Here is an 18,754-nt window from a genome sequence, read left to right on the forward strand (position 1 = left end):
GGATCCAACTAGAATCGATTTATCTTTGATAGATTTGATTGATTAGTTGCGTGGGATCGGAATTCTCTATATTTTTCTTTGAGATCTATATTGATTGAGTGCGAATCTATACTTGGCAATTTTGGTAGTTATAGTTTGATTGATCTAACCAGACAAAGGAGTTTATTAGATTAAACGGAAGAGTCTTTGACAACGACTCATCTATATCTTTTGCAAAATTGATTAGACTGGTTACCAAACAGAATCTTCCTTTGCTATTTGGAATACGATTCAAAGGAATTGATATTCACGTGCGTAACTCTAGAAGTCAAAGGCGCAGGGATACAGAGGGAACTAAGTAGCGAGGGATAGTCTGCTTGGTCTCAACTATACGAAGTTGGTATTATATTTTATATAGCGGCTTAATTCTGAGAGTATTCAAATCTGGACTAGGTCCTGGGGTTTTTCTGCATTTGCAGTTTTTCTCGTTAACAAAATTTTGCCGTGTCATTCACTTTTCTATTCCACAATTATAATTGTTTTATTATAATTAAAAGTAAATTAAACTTGTACGTTAACTCCGCAATACTTGATAGTGATCCTATAGAGTTTGGTTATTACCAAACCTATTATCAAGTAACACACTTTGTTGTAGTATTGTATCGATCTTGTATCCATAGTCAATCACACAAGTTATCTTGTTGTTATATTGTGTCGATCTCGTATCCATAGACAAACACACAAATTGTGAACCGAATCGTCGTATTGTCTCAACTCTGTCCATAAACGATCACACTCGGTAGAGGACTTACAGGTTGATAAATAAAAGATTGTGGTGTATTTGGGTACCCTCGTCTTTTCAGGGGGTACCTGTGAGAGCTGAAAAACACAAATTTCAGCATTATATAACATTCCTTTGGCAGAATTTGCAGATAAATACTTGGGTGTAATGTTAACTCCAGGGTGTGTTAATTATCACATGTCTGGAGTTGTGTTGAGATGATGCGGGAAAGGCATGCAGGGTGGAAAAGGAAGTTGGTATCATTCTTGGAGAGGCTAATTTTAATCAAGTTTGTACTTTGCAGTTTATCAATCTATAATATGTCAGTATATAAATGCCAAAAAGGGTTGTAAAGGAACACAAAAGAATTATTGGGAATTTTTTATGATATGGAGACCCTTTAAAAAGAAAAATGATCACTTTGCAATGGAATAAGCTTTGCTCACCAATAAAGGAATGTGGTCTTTGTTTGCGGAGGCTTGAAGTTATTAATAGCGCTTTACTTATGAAGTTGTTTTGAAAAATGCATAATCGGTCAAGTGAATGGTCTAAATTCTTTTAAGCTAAATTTAAAAATAAAAAAGGTGAGTGGATTTCATATTCTAAGAAGTCATCTGTATGTCCAGGAATTAAATGGGTTGCTAATGAGATGCAAGAAATACAATGTGGATGGTTGGTGGTGGAAATGATATTTCAGTTTGGAATGATAAATGGGTACTAAACAGAACATTAAGATCAATTTCCTGACAATTTTTACATTATTCAGTTCCCATATATGAAAGTCTCAAATTTACTGCTAGATGGAGATTGGGAAATATCGGGTGAAATGTTGGAAATGATAGAACTCAAGGACTTGCCAATAGTTAGTGGAGGTTGTGATAAAAGGATAAGGACTGATACTATTTCTGGTGATTTATGTGTTTCAACTGCAGTAGAAAACATAAGAGAAAATTTCTTTGTTCTACAATGGACCAAAAAGTTATGGCACAATTCTGTTCATCCAAATGTATCTAGTGATGTTTGGAAAGTAGCTAGAAACATTTGTGCTTTAGATGATAATACGAAAAAGAGGAATTCCAATCTTGCTTTAAGATGTATCTTCTGCAAAAATGAGGAAGAGTCTAAAGATCACACTTTATGGTACTGCAACTTCAGTGAAATCATTTTGAGATGGTTGGGAGGGATTTTTAATTTTATTAATCCTAGATCATTTGAAAAAATGCTCTATTTAGCAAAGAACAAGAGCGCTGCAGTGAAATTTTTTTGGTAAATATCTTCTCTCATTACAATGAGAGAGCCATGGTTTATGATTTCCATGTTTTGAAGTCATCTGGACTTAAAAGTAAGGAATGTAAGGATAAAGGAAATCTTCTTTCAACTACCAAATACAAACCAGTTACTATTGTGTTGTAAAGAAGCTTCAAGAGGAAATCCAAGAATGTCAGGATATATATTTATTGGCAGGAAAAATACAGGAGAATATGTGATTGCAGTGTCAGGGGGGTTAGGAATTTCAACAGACTACTTTGCTGAAATGTTGGTGCAGTTTTGAATGCAAGGGAATGGGAAATAAGTCAAGGTTTTAACCAACTCTGTTTTAGGACTGATTCAAATTTTGTTATAACAGCATTTGAAGCTAAAAAAATCCCATGGTTTGCTACAACAAGATGAAGTAAAATTTGTGCAAGTCTTATATCTTAGTGCTTCCTACACACTTACAGAGAAGTAAACTTCTCCGTTGATAGATTAGCAAAGAAAGGCACAAGCCTTGCCAGAAGAGAAAAAATCATTTTTCAAATAAGGCCATCTTTTTTGGGTTGTCTGGAAAATCCAGATCAACCATATTTCAGAATTTGTTAGTGTTATACCAAAAATAAAGATTTTTCTTTTAGTTTCTCGAGTTAGTTCCCTTGGAACTTTTGTGCATTCCTTGTACATCTTTTGGTTATTCATAAGATTCTACTGTTAAGCATAAAAGAAAAAGAAATTAAAAAAAAATCATAAAACCTTTCTGGCTCCGCCACCATAGTTGTCCCTCCAACCAAAACTTTCTGGCTCCGTCACTATTAATCAATTCTAGATTTAAACTAGAATTGATCAGGCCTAAATCAGTATAACAACTTGGGTGGAAATATAACATATCAATATGAAGAATTTCACATGGCTACTACAGAGGGTTACTACTTACTAGTATTAAACATAAATCTCCCTTCACTCACGTGGAGTTTAGTAACTTTTATAATATTCTCAGAATTTTAGCTTATAATCCGGGTCACAGCTGAAGAATCTAAAAGAAATCGGAAAAACGTTTAGGTTGATAACGATCTAGTACGAAACTATGCCAGAACCTTCGGGTGTTGATACTTGATACTGATCAAATATAAAATTTATCTAATTATAAAAAATTTAAGCCAAATTTTATATTTATAACTGGATCGTGGGTTACGTGTAGCACCAAATTTTTTACCAATTTTTCTTTTTTATCCATGGTTACAAATTTTATCCCTTGTTGAAATTGTTTTGGATATTCCATATAGCTTAACTTCGAATTAGCATCTAATTAATGTGCCAGACCCATGGATTAACTGTCACTAGTTCTCATACATGAATTGTTTCTGGTTACATTTAGTTGTTCCGTAGGACAGCCGTAAGTAGACAACGTTGATATGTAGTGCTTTGTACTATGCATCAAAGCAGCAACGCTGGAATAGCTCAGCTGGTTCGAGTGTGTGGCCCTTAACCACAAGGTCACAGGTTCAATCCCTGTTTCTAGCGTGTTTTCTTTTTTTCCTTTTTATTTTTTTTTTTGTTTTCCTTTTTTTTTTTTGTTTGGAGATAATCACCGCTGTACCTTATCCATCTCCGAATGAACAAATTTGCTGGAGCAAAGAATGACACGAGGTTTGAAGCAACTGACGGGACAGTAACATCGAGAATTGTCAGAACAGAAACAACACAAAAACATTCCAAAAAGTGCACTTAAGAACTTGACGGAAGCAGCTACAAAAGCTTGTTTTAGAAGTTTGTCCATTGCTGGGATTGTACCAAGTGAAACAGCCAAATGTAGAACTTCCACAGCCTAAAATTACAACTACGCGTAAAAAATACACTACATTAAAATCACAATTGGTATGTGACAAGAAAATTGCACCGGATGTCAAAAAAGCTGTACATCTATTTTATTCAGCATCTCATTCATGACAGCTTAAAGAAGCAACATTTCAAGAAAACAGCTTAAAGAAGTAACTTCTCGACTCAAGTAACTCAGAAAAGTAAAGTTAGATTGCCTGAAAAACTCAAAATAGAAGCAATTTTCTTTTTTCTTCCGATTTTTGAAAACGACTTCTATGAGAACATTAACACTGTACACATTTTCAAAACATTCAACTTCAATTTCAAAGCTTAATGCTTCAACAACTTGGTCTAAAGTTGGTTTAAGTGAATGGAATTCTTCTGAAAGTTGCTCAAGGTAACGCTACGTCATCTGTGTTCATCTTGATTCAAGTTGTTCTCCAGCATCTGGTACAGCTGTCGGCTTCTTGTTTCTAAACATTCCAATCAAGATAAGTTTGATTATATCTTGATTCGTGTTGTTTCTGCAGCATCTGGTACAGCCATCGGCTTCTTGTTTGTAAACATTCCAATGAAGATGAGTTTTATCATATCCCAACTCTTGATTAGGGGACTGTTCCCCATAAAATCGCTATAACTGCCCAGAATATGAAGTTTCCTGCATCCAGCGAGTTCGTAGGAATGTAAATCATAATGAAACTCAACGCACACTCAAAATTAATGGTGGGTTAATTTACCTGCTAGAAGAGACAATAAAGACCACAATATCCTGTGACAACAGTAAATTCGGCTCCCCATTTTCACTAACCAAGCTTTTGCTGCAAGTAATTTTTCAGGATAGAATTCTTTAGCTGGCAATTCACTTGTTTCCTTGTCAACTGCTGTTATTTGCGTCGTTTCCCAACCGTAGTTCTGAGGCCATATAAAACTGAATAATGCGTGACAGTATTGGTCTTACATAAACACAGCATAGAGAGAAGAAGAACTGACCCTTCTGGTAATGCTACATTATCTAGTATTAAACCCTAAATAATAACATTACACGATTCAGAAGCTTCTGCAAAGTGCAAACCCACAAAAATATTACACAGATAAGTGATAACGAATATGAAACAAACCATTTGTTTGAAGGACCCCAATTACGCAAAGTCCCTGAAAACTTTATGTTCTAATGGTGTTCTTTGAAGCCGAGTTTCTGTTTACCATTAAAGCTGAGTTTCCTTAACCAGATGCACAGTAAGATAACCTACTTTGAGCTCCTTTACAAGGAGTCCACCACATTCACTAACTTTAAGTTCAGTTTCCAACCTAGCGTCCTTCTTAACATGAATGTTTTCGCTACAACATTACTTCCAATAATGTGAAACGACAACCTTAAAATCTACTTTTCCAGTAAGAATCCCATATCAGACTTACTTTCATATGCAAAATAAAAAATCACAGATACTCCAATAAGTGTACCACTTTGTTGCCTTTATGCACACACCTACTATGCGAATTCGACTACATATTCCAATACTAAGACTATCTGCTACTTATCTATTCAAAAACAGAATATATGGGGTAAATTCAGCAAAATTGTGAAAATGGTCAAACATAACTAAGAAATCAGATCCATTACTATGTAATTCAACCTAAAATCACGGACCATGCCTCAATTTCACCATATATACAAAAGACAACCTAAACTAAGAAATAGATGCTTGCACATGTAACAATTTCACAATTGACTGACCTGAAGCAAAATTCACTCTTGCTTGAACATAAAAAGAAAAACAGAGAAAAGAAAGGTACCAAGTTCCATTCAAAAGAAACATAATCTGATCTGCATTTTCCAACAAATCACATTTGTTGTAGCACAGAATTCAGGCCAAATAATGTTTCATTCCTAAAATCCAAGAGCATAGCCAATCGCTAATGGTGAACATTTTCAATAATTGATACCAGAATTTAAATTGAGCATACCTCAAAACAAGGTTAGGATTATTAAACAAGAACTCCCTCTACCAGAAACATTGAGAGAAGGTACACATTATCTCAACTTGAACAGATACTTTTCAGAAATTAAACCTTTAAAAAAAATAACACAGAATTGTTAGAGAACTTTACTTCACGGTGGTGACGGAGGCTTGGACCAGTCCAGCTCTTGAGGAGTCGATAATGACCAATTGGGTTCAATCCAAATGCAGTTTCTAAGCCAGCCTTTTGTGCCACAAAAGTTCTTAGCAAAATGCTGACTCCCAAAAGAGTGGTAACTACCTGTTTCAAGTGAATAGAATAAAACCCCTTCACCATTCAAACATAATCTAGGAAAATATATTTTGTTCTCCATCCTACTATTCGGAGCGGTAACTGAAAAACAGGTAATGTCACTGATGAACAACATATGCTTCCCCAAACTGTCAACTTGAACCCATTCCATTTCAGCAAAATCAATTTTAAAGATTCTAACTGGCATATCCAGACATCCTAGTTTCACTAACAAAAGGTCATCTCCGCACTTCACCAAATAACTTGGATATGAGTCCTTAAATTGTTGACGAGGTTTCTCAAGAACCTCCCAATATATATTACCATTCGCTAAATTAAAACTTCCCAAAGCTCCGTCATAACCTACACAATAGAACGCCCCATTAAATGAAGTTAGAGTGTTTCGTAGAGGCGAGTACATTTCCTCATCAAAGAAATAAGAAGACCAATCCTGTTCCCCTCTTCTAATGCAGTGTATAGAGATTTCAGGTGACTCATTTCCCTCGATGGCGAAAACAATACAGTCTGATGAAGTCGGTATGGAGGAGAAAGAAATGTCAGATGTGAAATAACAACCTGGAAAATCTGGAAGTAAAATGATCTCTCTAGTGAAGGGATTATAGAAGAATAATTTAATCTCTCTTGACATAAGTAGCCAACCCCCTTTCTGAAAACGTATTGCGGCATCTAATAGCAATTCTGAGAAGTTCATGAGGTAGCTCTCATTATCATGCATCGGGTTTGCTAAACTGTAGACAGTGGAGCTGTTATCTCTAGAAAACAATAGCAATGGGGATAAATGTGCGGCGTCTAAGACCTGGCTAGAAGTAAATGTAGACATTCCTACAGGCATTATCTGTCGATTGGCTTTACAAACTGATCGAAAGTGCACATAATCCAACGGGTGCAGATAGCTTGCAATCAAAACCACCATATCCTCGATAAGAATGTCCCATGGTATTTTTTCTTCTTCTAATTCTACTGCACCAAGTCTTAAAAGCTGCTTGCCGCTCTCAGTCTTTGAATAATCATAACTAGATGCGCTTACTTTGTTTCCCCCTTCCTTTGAGATGTAATCTTGGTCTTCTTCATTAACACTCAAGTTACCTTCCTTTCTTCTCTGTCCATTAGGAATCATCATCCAATCAGGTGCAAACACTGGTTCTGGCAGCCTCAGATACGGTGAAATGTCATAGTCCTCAGCACCTTCAACTTCAAATTTGAATAACCGCATATCTGCAGGAGAGATTTGGTATCCCATCGGAATGCAGTACAGCTCAAATTGGTCAACAGGTAGAATGTAATACAAACAACCCCTTGAGAGTCCCAACTTGGCAGCTGAGCAACAAATTCTGTTTTTCGGACCAACGAATAGAACATTATCACCTAGACTATTCACCAACTTCCACTCCATTAAAATGAAATCCAACCTGGTTATACGTATTGATATCATTACCTTCTCAGATCCTCTATCATTGAAACTTCTTCTTACCATGAATAGGTCATCATGACCTTCCACAAAATGCGTTTGACCCAGAGAAACATCTCTTGCGCCACACAACGGTACAGAAGTGTGGTCATTTACTTGGAACGACTTTATAGAAAGGGACACATTATCATCACCAGCTCTAACTTGGTGTTGTTTCTCGATCTCTAGGTAATGCCCATTGACACCCAAAGCATATAACTTATTTTTAAAACAATGGAGGTACTCAACCTCGCACGTGCGCCCATTAATTTCTTCCAAAAACAATTGAGTTCTCCATTGATTTTCTCCAGGATGGCAGAATAAGAAAGTGTAATTAAAGGCGATAAGTTCAGGATCCGACAGTGGAAGATAAAGAACTAAAACTAATGGATCATCATTATCATTACTATCAACATCCTCAGTAAGATTGTTTCTAGGAGGTGAGGATAATACACAATCAATAAAATACATACCATGAGGCTGAGAAGTAATCCATGGGAGTAAACTTGGTAATTGAATTGTCTCTAATGACAAAGGGTTCCATAAAAAACAATCCCCATATTTCTGATTTGGCATTGAATTGTCATCTTTAACATCACATAAGACAATTAACCAACCTTGATGAGAGGTTTTCTGCCAAATGTTTTTCCACTCAACTCAGGTATGAATTTTCTACAACTTGTATTAACAGGTTCGAAAATATTGTATAAAACATGATTTTTCTTACCTTCACCATATGGAAAAACAAGCCAAGGTGCTGGATTTGGTGATTCTAGTGATTCACTTTCCTCCATCACGCAACCATAGAGAGAAATTGGTAAATTTTCAAGCTACGATGACTTATGGGAAGGAAAAGGTGAAATTGAGAGATGAGAGACGTTTTTATGTTTTCTAGGGTTTTCCTTTCCTTCTCAAGGAAAATCAGACGGCATAAAATGGGAAGGAAAGAGCGAAGTTTTCTGATCCGTTTTAATTGCATGACGAAAATGCTAAGTTGACCGCGGTCTCGCCTCTCACACAGAGGTGAGACCAACACAATACATACCCCCTGTTAAATTTTTTATTTATTTTTTTATATATTTTTTTTAAATCAAACAGAAATGTGAAAAATACTAGAACCCCTTAATATATGGGTTCAATATATAGAAGCCCCACTAAATGGATCCTTCACTATCAACTTCATACTTTCAGTTTTTGATATTTATAGGCCCAAAACTTTAGAATTCAGGACTAGGTAATAAAATTAAGGGTTTGGGGGAAGTTAGTAATACCAAAATTGCCTTTAGTATAAATATGTAATAAAACTACCTAGAGATTATCTTTTCAGTTTCATTTTCGTTTTTACTTTCTCTCTCATTTTCTTTGGCTCTCTCTTAGATGAAGAAACAGAACTAGAAGAGACGATTTTTAAGCGAAATATTCATGGGTACATTATTTATATGTCCCTACTTTTAGAAGCCAATAAATATATCCTTCCCTAAAATAAATATGTCCCTACCATTTTTAGGAATTAAAATACAGATATATTAGATTACTAAAATTCCCCCTATATATTCCACATTATACTAGATCAGACACATTAAAGTTTTTCATTTTCATTTTCAGTTTCTCTGGTTCTCCGTCTTCTCTCCCTCACACGCCGCAGTCGCTGCAATTAATCCACTAGCCGTTGCAGAGAATCGATCGACTAGCCGTTGAAACTGAAAATCAACTTCGTTTCTTCTCTCTCTGATAATCAACAAACCACGATCTAAAAAGGAAACTGAAAAAGAAACTGAAAATCAACCGTATAAATTAGGTTTCATCAGAAAACATAACCGACTTCACTTTCGTTTCATCGTCAACGTTTCATCATCAACGTTCCATCATCAGAAAACCTATTTGAACGATTTGAAGATTTCAAAATTGAACAGGTAAAATCCTAATTTTCTGATGCCAGATTTAATCGGTGCATATATGTTTTGGTCTTGATTTTGTTAATGTAATGATTATATGTTAGTATTTGGCAGATTATTAAACTGCGATTTACTAATTAGGTTTGATTTTGGTCTTGTTTAGTTAGTTTTGAGTTTTGGTTAGTGTTCTTGGAAGGAAATGATTTCTCGTCAAATCTGAGTATTTTGCATGTGAATAAAACAAGCATAATTTGAAGATTTTGAATGTTTGCTAGTTATGTTGATATTTGTCTTCAAATTTTTGGTATTATTTTGCTCAGATGCAAATTTGTTCAACTGGTAAGTGTTTGAAAAATGTGGTTTTGGATGTTTGGTTGATTTAGGTATTTTTGTTCAATTTAAGGAATCAACAACAGTTGTTGATCCAAAAAAAAATTGTATCAACAACAGTAGTTGATCCAAAATAAAAGGGATCAACAATAGAAGTTGATCCAATTTAGGGGATAAACAACTGCAGTTGATCCAAATAAAAATAGGATAAACAATAGTAGTTGATCCATTGTAAGCAATTTGTTTTACTGTTCTACTATGAAAATATGAATGCTAACTATGATAATTGTTTAACTCAGGTTGAGAAGACATAGTGCATAGAAGACCGCCAAGGATATTAAAAAAGAATCAAAATGAGAAGGGCACACAAGAGATTAGGCAAGCTAAAGAACCAAAACAAAATGTAAATACCAAGAAGAAAATTAAAGAAGATCCAACCGGAAAAAGGAAGAACAAGAATACAAATGAAAAACGAAATGAAATGAAAAACGAAATGAAACAAAAAAACAAAGATGAGGAAGAACCAAAACAATCGGAATCAGAATCCGAAGAAGAAGAAGCACAATAAAAATCAGATGATCAAGATTCTGAAGAAGAGGAAGATAAATATGAAGAAGAAGCAGAGCAAACCGAAGAAAGTCGTCAAAGGTAAAAACATATATTATAATATTTGTGCTGATATAACATAGATTGTAACCTATATATAACAATGTTGTTTAAAATATCGAAAACAATATGTAAATGATTGAGCTTTATGTATGCAGGCAAGTCAAGGGCGAAAGCAAAGACACAACAAAATGTGAAAAGCAAGAAGGTAATTGAGAAATAATAAGAAGAATCGGAATCAGAATCCGAAGAAGAAGAAGAAGAAGGGCAAGAAGATTCAGATAATCAACAGGTGGAAGAAGACATAAAAGTAGCAGAAAAGGGTAAACTGAAGAAAGTCGTAAAAGGTAAAAAAATAGATTGTAATATTTTTTACAACAACAGGCCGAAAGAAAAATGATATGTGTGCTAGTATATATATCTAACTATGTTGTTTGAAATATTGAAAACACAATGATTGATCTTCATGTATGTAGGCGGTTCAAGGCCGAGAGCAAAACCACAACAAAAGCTGAAAACCAAGAAGGTAGAATCAGAAGAATCAGAATCCGATGAAGAAGAGCAACAAAATTCAGATGAAGAGAATCAAGAGGAGAGAAAACCAGAGGCACGGCTCAAAGGTAAAAACATTGATTCTTTAATGAAATAATATGTGTAAGCAATCATAGTTTTGAATCAACAGTCACAGTTGATACAATAAATATGTGTAATCAATCATAGTTTTGGATCAACAGTCACAGTTGATCCAATAAATATGTGTAAACAACCACAGTTGATCCAATAAATCTGTGTAAAATATCACATTTGATCCAATAAGAGGTAGTTAAAAGCATGAACTGTGATTACACATATTTATACGTCGCACCTCACTCGGGGGCTACACTTCCTCGTGAAAATATATTATGGGTAGAATGTGAGAAAACAAAAGATTATTGTCAAAAATGAAAATGAAAATGATTTGAGTTTCATGTATGCAAGCAAGTCGAGAGCAAATGAAAAAAGAATCAAAGGAGGTCTCCAACCATTGGCTGATATGAGGAATTTTCTATGCAAAAAATTTGAAGTAGAAGATGCAAATAACAAAAAGAAACCGATACTTGCAAAATCACTGAAGGAATCTCCATATTGGGACTTAATCAGCCCATTTTATGTAATAGACAAGAGAATGATTGGTAAATAGATGAACAAGATTAATCTTGCAATGCAGCTGCTGATGAGTGCATTTGATCCAATAACCAGAAAGTTCAAATTTGGAGAAAATGAAGAATGCTCTCTGGAAGCAAGAGATTTCGCTTTGATATTCAAGATGAGAAGACTGATAGAGAGTGAAGAATTGAAGCAGCAACTGCACGCGAAGAAAGGAATTAACTACAACGAATTCTTAAATACAAAGTTCAGACCAGAAAAACCAAAAGATTGTCCAGACGCAATAATGAAGAATGAGGTTGTAAGCAAACTGAAAAATGCAGCAGAAGATGAGTCTGATCCGGTGCATTTTGTAAGACTTTTCGGTATGTGGTTATGCACAGTTTTCTTTTTCCCAAATACTGGTATGAAAGCCTTCCCAAGGAAATGGTTGCCTCATATATTACTGATGGACAAAGTTTCATGGTCGGATCATGTTGTGGAATGTTTGATTTCGAACCTGGCAAACAAGAAGGATACACAGTTAGCTATCGGTGGCTGCACAACTCTCCTAGTGGAAAGAAAAAACGTCAATTCTGTAAAAGTAAAATGTGTATTGTTGTAGAGAGTGAAATGCATACTTGTGTATTGTTGTAGAGAGTGAAATGCATACTATTGGATAAAAACTAACATTGTTGTTTATATTATGCAGTGTTGGTTCTGTGAACGTACCAAAAGCTACATCAACAAAAGGAAGAATTTTGAAAATGCAACTCCGAGATTCCTACGATGGGACCAGAACGCATTGTGCAAGCAGCTTGTAGCTGATTTTAGTAAGGAAGTCAACAAGAAGGAAATCGATATGACTTGGTTCCGCAAGACGGTAATTCTTTTTACTATATTTATCTTTACTATTACAAATGTATCATTTTTTTTGTGGATCAACAAAGGAAGTTGATCCAATTTTTACTATATTTATCTTTACTATGACAAATGTACCATTTTGTGTGTGGATCAACAATGGAAGTTGATCCATGTGAATGGGATCAACATCCAATGTTGATCCAGTTTTACTGTCAGTTTTTTGTGGATCAAGAATGGATGTTGATCCATGTGAATGGGATTACCAGCCAATGTTGATCCAGTTTTACTGTCAGTTTTTTGTGGATCAACAATGGAAGTTGATCCATGTGAATGGGATCAACAACCAATGTTGATCCAGTTTTAGTGTCTACAGTATTTTGATTTGTGCTGATCATGCTTCGCAGTTTCATCAAGACTTTGTTGATCCAGTGTCTGCTGAGGAGAACTATTTAATTGACATATCGGCACCTGCAAGAGAACTGGAACAAGATAGGAAAAAGATAAAGGAACTAGAGGAAGAAAACATCCTTCTTGATTGTGACAGGCATGAGATTCATTACATGGACAAGGCTCAAATAAAAATGTTTGTCCACAGCACGATATTCTTGAGAGAGTTGTATGAGAGGAACAAGAAAAAACTATAGTTGCAAGCTGGAGAACCGGAGCGACTTGCTGATATTGACAAGAACATAAAGAAATGGCATGAAGAAGAAAAGATTTTACAGGAATCACTGAATAAAAATAAACCAGTGTATACAGGGAAAGAATTTGAAGGTTTGGAATTCGAAGATTTGTTCACACAGCAACAAAAAGGCGAATCATCTGGAAAAGGTAATCAAGATGAAATGACCTCTGCGGCGAATGATCAACCAACAGATGGGAATGAAACTAGAGTAGACATGGAAGTGGATGATTCTGCGGCTGTGAACAATGAAGACACTCAAGAAATGAACGATTCGTTGGGAACTGAAGATGGAACTCAAAGTACATTGGGAACTCAAGACAGTTTTGGAACTCAAGATAAGTTTTTTCAGAAGGGTTTTCAAAGTGGAATGACGTATTCGGAAAAACAAACAAGTAGCAAAAATAAGGAGAGTTGGAAGAAAGGATTTCATGCAGGAAGAGAAGTAAAGAAAGCTGATGACTTAGAGCTCAATACAGTTATCGAAAACGTTGCAGATCTCGATTCGGTGGTGGAAAACATTTCAATATATGCTGGAATAGTAGAAGAGAAGGTGACATAAAAATGGAAGAGAAGAATCCGTATGTTGAGAAGAAGAATGATGACATACCAGCGGATCTGATTGTGTTTGACACTCCTCCACTTTCAATAATAAAACTGATGAAATTGCTGCTAATGTGCAAACAGCTCCCTCACAACCGAGTTTCGGTGAAATAATGGTTGAGGTAGATCGTGAGGAAACACAACAAGCAGAAGAGGTTGAAAAGCAAAATAAAGAGGTTGATGAGCAAAGTGAAGAGGATGACAATACACAAGGAGCTGCAATACGCGCAGGATTGAAGAAATTGTTTAATTTGGATGCAGTTGAGGAGAAAAATGAAGAGGAAACCGAATCAGAGGAACAATCCGATGGTACAAAAGCATCAGAAAAACCGCAGGTCAGTTCTCTTGTGAAACGGGTGAAGAAGGGAGAAAGGCCGAAGAGAAAGCCGTATAAACTTCGAAGTCGAACACCTACTGCTAAGTATAAAAGGGGACAAAGGAAAGGTGGAAAAGAAAAAAAGAAACAGAAGCAAATTGAAACAATTGACCTCGACACTCTCGACAGTCAAATTGACAACACACCAGCGGAACCCACAAAACTGATGAAGCCAAAAAAACTAAAGTTGTGGAAAAAAATTCAATGACATCGAAAGAGAAGTCATCGAGCCATTCTTTGAGAATGCAACTTAATGGTATGTAATAACATATTCGAAGTCAAACAACTCAGTTCACATAGTTATTTTTTGGGTTATGCTAGCTCTTTTTAATAACATATTCATCTGTTGTTTATTTTGCAGCGAGAAAGCTTACAGTTTTTATTTCTGCAACCAAGATTTTGAGGTAGTCATCAATGGGAAGTTCATACAATGTCTACTGAATAATCAAAACATTCATGCTGAGATTGTTGATTACTACATCAACTTGCTGAAAGCAAAGATGGATTCGCCGCATAAACCAGATTACAAGAACCACGTCATTCTCTCAACAAATGATTATGTAAGTAACAGAAAAATCTTGGTTTGTTTTGTATGTCAACAACAATTGTTTATCCAAATAAGTTGGATCAACAACCGTTGTTGATCCAAAAAAGTTGGATAAACAATCATTGATAGGTTGGAACCCATGAACAATGTTTCCACACAATAGTGTCAACAACCTGTAAAATCAATAAACTGGAACCTGCCAACTGACATATACTTGAGAAACAAAACAATAGAATTCATAACATATAAGAATGTATGTCATTAAATAACAAGTGCAAACCAAAAAAAGGAAAAGAAACACCAAACTGGTAAGAAACCTAAAACAAGTTTGTTCATAAACACCATAAGAACTTCAGAACAACATCCTCTTCAAGAAGTTGATAATCCTGGAATGAGACTCCTTGCGAAACGTTGGGGCACGAGGAGCCAAAGGATCTCTGCGACATGTTCGACGGTTGTGAAAGGTCAGCATCCCACACTGGCCACACTTCCTCTTCTTCCGCACCTTTTCACGAGAACCCCTCTACCTAACACCTTTAGGTCTTCCAACTTATCCTCGACCACCGGTGGGAGGCAAAATATACCCTTTTTCATTAATTCCAGGTGGCTTCTCAGAGTCAGGAATAGGATAAATGGGTCGAGAGTACAACCTTCTATAGTAGTCAGAAGTATAGTAAGGGCTGATGTAGTTGTACTGTTCATCATTTCCAATTTGCAACATTGCTTTCATTGCATGAGTGCAAGGAAAGCTATGTTTTTGCCACCATTTGAAGGTGCAAGTTCTAGAATCCAAGTCAACAGTATGCTTCCCTGTTGGAGATATGATCTCAAATACCTTCTCACTTGCTCTCCGAAACTTGTATGAACGACAGTCGTTTATCCTTTTGTTAAACCTTGCTTGCATACGAGGAGTGAGCCTTGTAGTCCACTTGTTAGACTCCACTAACCTCTTGTAATTCTGCTCCATCACTTTAGCACGAATAACATCAACAAGCTCAAGTGCTGGAAGCGTCTTATCATGCTTAATGACGTTGTTAAAACTCTCAGCAATATTAGATGTGTTCTCACCCCACCTTTCTCCTAGAAATGCATGAGCAGTACAATTCTCAAATGGAATCTTCATCATCCAAGCAACCACTTAATCCAACTTTAGATTACTCATACTCTTCGCAGCAGCATAAAATTTTTCCTTTGTTAATGCAGTGTAGCACTCTTCGAATAACTTGACTGCAGTTTGTCTGCTCTTGCCCTTTGGAACAGGAATATTTCCTTTTATATGGTACAAACAGTAGGAATGAAAAGCCTTTGGGAAGACTACATGCACATGCTTCAAAAGGCCAATTCCACGATCTGATATGATGGTCAGTGGACGATCTTCACGAATAATGCCCTTCAAATTGGTTAAGAACCATTCCCAACTATCACAATTTTCACTTTCAACAATTCTAAATAAAATTGGATAGATCCCTAGAAAAACCAAAAAACAAAAATAAGTAACCAGAAACAAAAATAAGTGACCAGTAACTAGTGTCAACAAAAAAAGTTGATACATTTCAATTGGATCAACAAACAAAAATATGTGTAAGCAAACATAATTTTGGATCAACAGTCACAGTTGATCCAATAAATATGTGTAAACAATCACAGTTGATCCAACAGTAATGAATTTTAATGCAAAACCATTTTACTTGGATAAACAGTGGAAGTTGATCCATTTTAGTTGGATCAACAATTACAGTTGATCCAATAAGAGGTAGTTAAAAGCAAGTATTTCAATGCAAACAAAAAAAAGCAGTCTAAACTAACCTAAGCTACATATATTATTACGTCGCACCTCACTCAGGGGCTACACCCCCTCGTGAGAGTTAAATTCAATATAGAATGTCAGAAACCTAGCTACATTAATCAAGAAAATGAATGCATAATAATGAATCAACAGTAACAAGTTTAAACATTCATGGATACAAAATGAAAAAAAAAAGTAAAAGGTTAAAAATCACACCTTGGTTACCAGTTTTGCCGCAAGCAACCATAAGACCACTTTTGAACTTCCCAGTGAGAAAGGTACAATCAATAAATAGCATCGGACGACAGTAATTGTTGAAACCAGTTATAGAAGCTTCAAAGGCCACGAAAAACTTTTTGAACCGACGAGTCACACCATCATACTCAAAATTCACGACGCTTCCAGGATTGTAATGTTCAATGGCATCTTTATACCAAACAAAATCTGAATAAGACTTGATGTCATCACCCCAAAGAAATTTCTTGGTGAATTGTAAACCGTGGTATGCCTGACTATACGTGAGGTCAACTCCATATTCCATTCGGAGTAAATCTATAAGATCAGATGCAGTCTTCTTCTTCTTAGATGCTCGTAAATCATCTGCCAATATATCCTTCAAAAACGATTTTCTCATCCTAATTTTGATGGGTCAGAAGAAGCTATACTACATGAATGCTCTCCAATGTATCTCTTGCATCGAAATACACCTTTTTTATTGGCGAGGAGAGAGGCGTGAAACCTCCAGCGACAATTTTACTCCTTTTTGAACTTGCACTCCACATTGTATCGTACAAGGTCACTCTTCTTCAATTTGTATTTGCGACCACTATTTATTTCATACTTTGTAACACAATCCTTAACTTATTTAATACCACCTTCTGACCTTCAAACAACTGCCCTACTCCAGTTAAGATGTTGACCCAAGCATCAGACTTCTTCGGGACCTTTTTGATCAAACACGCATCATCAGTGACGTCTTCCAATTCAACTACCTCATCGCTTGAAATATAACTTGATGATGACGAAGAAGCAGGAGAAGGAGAAGGAGCAGAAGATGAAGAAATAGAATCAACACAGGTCCTTAACTGGATTTCAAACTTCACCAAGTCAATCCCTTGTGAGGTGCAGTAGTGAATGAAAAACCTCAAATACAAATCATGATTGATAACATTTGAGATCCCTTCTACAGTGTAACCAAAAAGAATGAGGTCTTCAGGAACATAAGGCCACTTTTGTTTCACCACACTTATCATCTCCTTGACAGTAATTGATCCTGAAACAGGATGCGAGATGGTCTGATTGCAAAATTTTAACTCTGCAACAACCATCTTTGGTATGCAATAAAAAATAAGTAGATAGTGGTATTCAGAAAATATGGATCAACAGTCACAGTTGATCCAATAAATATGGATCAAGAATCACAGTTTTGTATCAACAATCACACTTGATCCAATAAATATGAATCAACAATCACATTTTTGGATTAACAATCACAGTTGATCCAATAAATCTGTGTAAGCAATCATAGTTTTGGATCAACAGTCACAGTTGATCCAATAAATATGGATCAAGAATCACAGTTTTGTATCAACAATCACACTTGATCCAATAAATATGAATCAACAATCACATTTTTGGATCAACAATCACAGTTGATCTAATAAATCTGTGTAAGCAATCATAGTTTTGGATCAACAGTCACAGTTGATCCAATAAATATGTGTAAACAATCACAGTTAATCCAAATAAGAGGTAGTTAAAGCATGAATTTCAATGCAAACCAAGAAGAAAGCAGTCTAAACTACCCTAAGTTACATATAGTATTACGTCGCACCTCACTCGAGGGCTACGCCCCCTCTTGAAAGTTAAATTCAATATAGAATGTGAGAAACATAAAATAAAAGCTACATTATCAACAAGAATGAATGCATAATGATTACCTGCAAAATAAACACACGAAATACAAACATTTTGTGTTCAGAAATTTGGATCAACAACATTTCAATAGAGTGTTCTGTGTATCAACAACATAATATCTACTTTTCATCAATGACATAATCAGTAGAGTGTCTAAAATATACATAACAAACATGAATCATAAACATTTCAGCATTAATTTTGGATCAACAACAAAACAAAATGAAATTCTTCAACATTTCAGAATATACATAAAACCAAAGTTTATGAGCAGATTTAAGAATAGGTGTAAATAACAGTTCAAAAATTAAAAGGTACCTGTCTAATAGATGAAATCAATCTTTTAAAATAAATCACGATCTCTGCATCAATAACCAAAAACAAAAATTGTAAATAAAAATCAATGAAACTAACATGCAATCATCAAAAACAACTATATGAATCTTCAAATAAACATCAACATTACCAATTTG

General features: G+C 35.4%; 2 protein-coding genes and 1 non-coding gene across 3 annotated transcripts; 1 reads left to right on the forward strand and 2 right to left on the reverse strand.

The window, feature by feature from the left end:
* The first annotated feature begins 3,461 nt into the window (after window positions 1-3,461).
* Window positions 3,462-3,535, forward strand: TRNAK-CUU. Its single transcript has one exon. It is a non-coding gene; the product is annotated as a tRNA-Lys (tRNA).
* Window positions 3,536-5,764: 2,229 nt separating this feature from the next.
* Window positions 5,765-8,545, reverse strand: LOC113334113. The gene is made up of 2 exons (XM_026580452.1): window positions 8,278-8,545; window positions 5,765-8,183 (listed from the first exon to the last, which is right to left on the reverse strand). The coding sequence occupies exons 1-2, from the start codon at window positions 8,284-8,286 to the stop codon at window positions 5,943-5,945; spliced, it is 2,250 nt and encodes a 749-aa protein (XP_026436237.1). The 5' UTR covers window positions 8,287-8,545; the 3' UTR covers window positions 5,765-5,942.
* Window positions 8,546-15,716: 7,171 nt separating this feature from the next.
* Window positions 15,717-16,998, reverse strand: LOC113334052. The gene is made up of 2 exons (XM_026580399.1): window positions 16,581-16,998; window positions 15,717-16,045 (listed from the first exon to the last, which is right to left on the reverse strand). The coding sequence occupies exons 1-2, from the start codon at window positions 16,996-16,998 to the stop codon at window positions 15,717-15,719; spliced, it is 747 nt and encodes a 248-aa protein (XP_026436184.1).
* Window positions 16,999-18,754: the final 1,756 nt, after the last annotated feature.

The sequence above is a fragment of the Papaver somniferum genome, unplaced genomic scaffold, assembly GCF_003573695.1.
Source record: "Papaver somniferum cultivar HN1 unplaced genomic scaffold, ASM357369v1 unplaced-scaffold_135, whole genome shotgun sequence".
Classification (NCBI taxonomy): domain Eukaryota; kingdom Viridiplantae; phylum Streptophyta; class Magnoliopsida; order Ranunculales; family Papaveraceae; genus Papaver; species Papaver somniferum.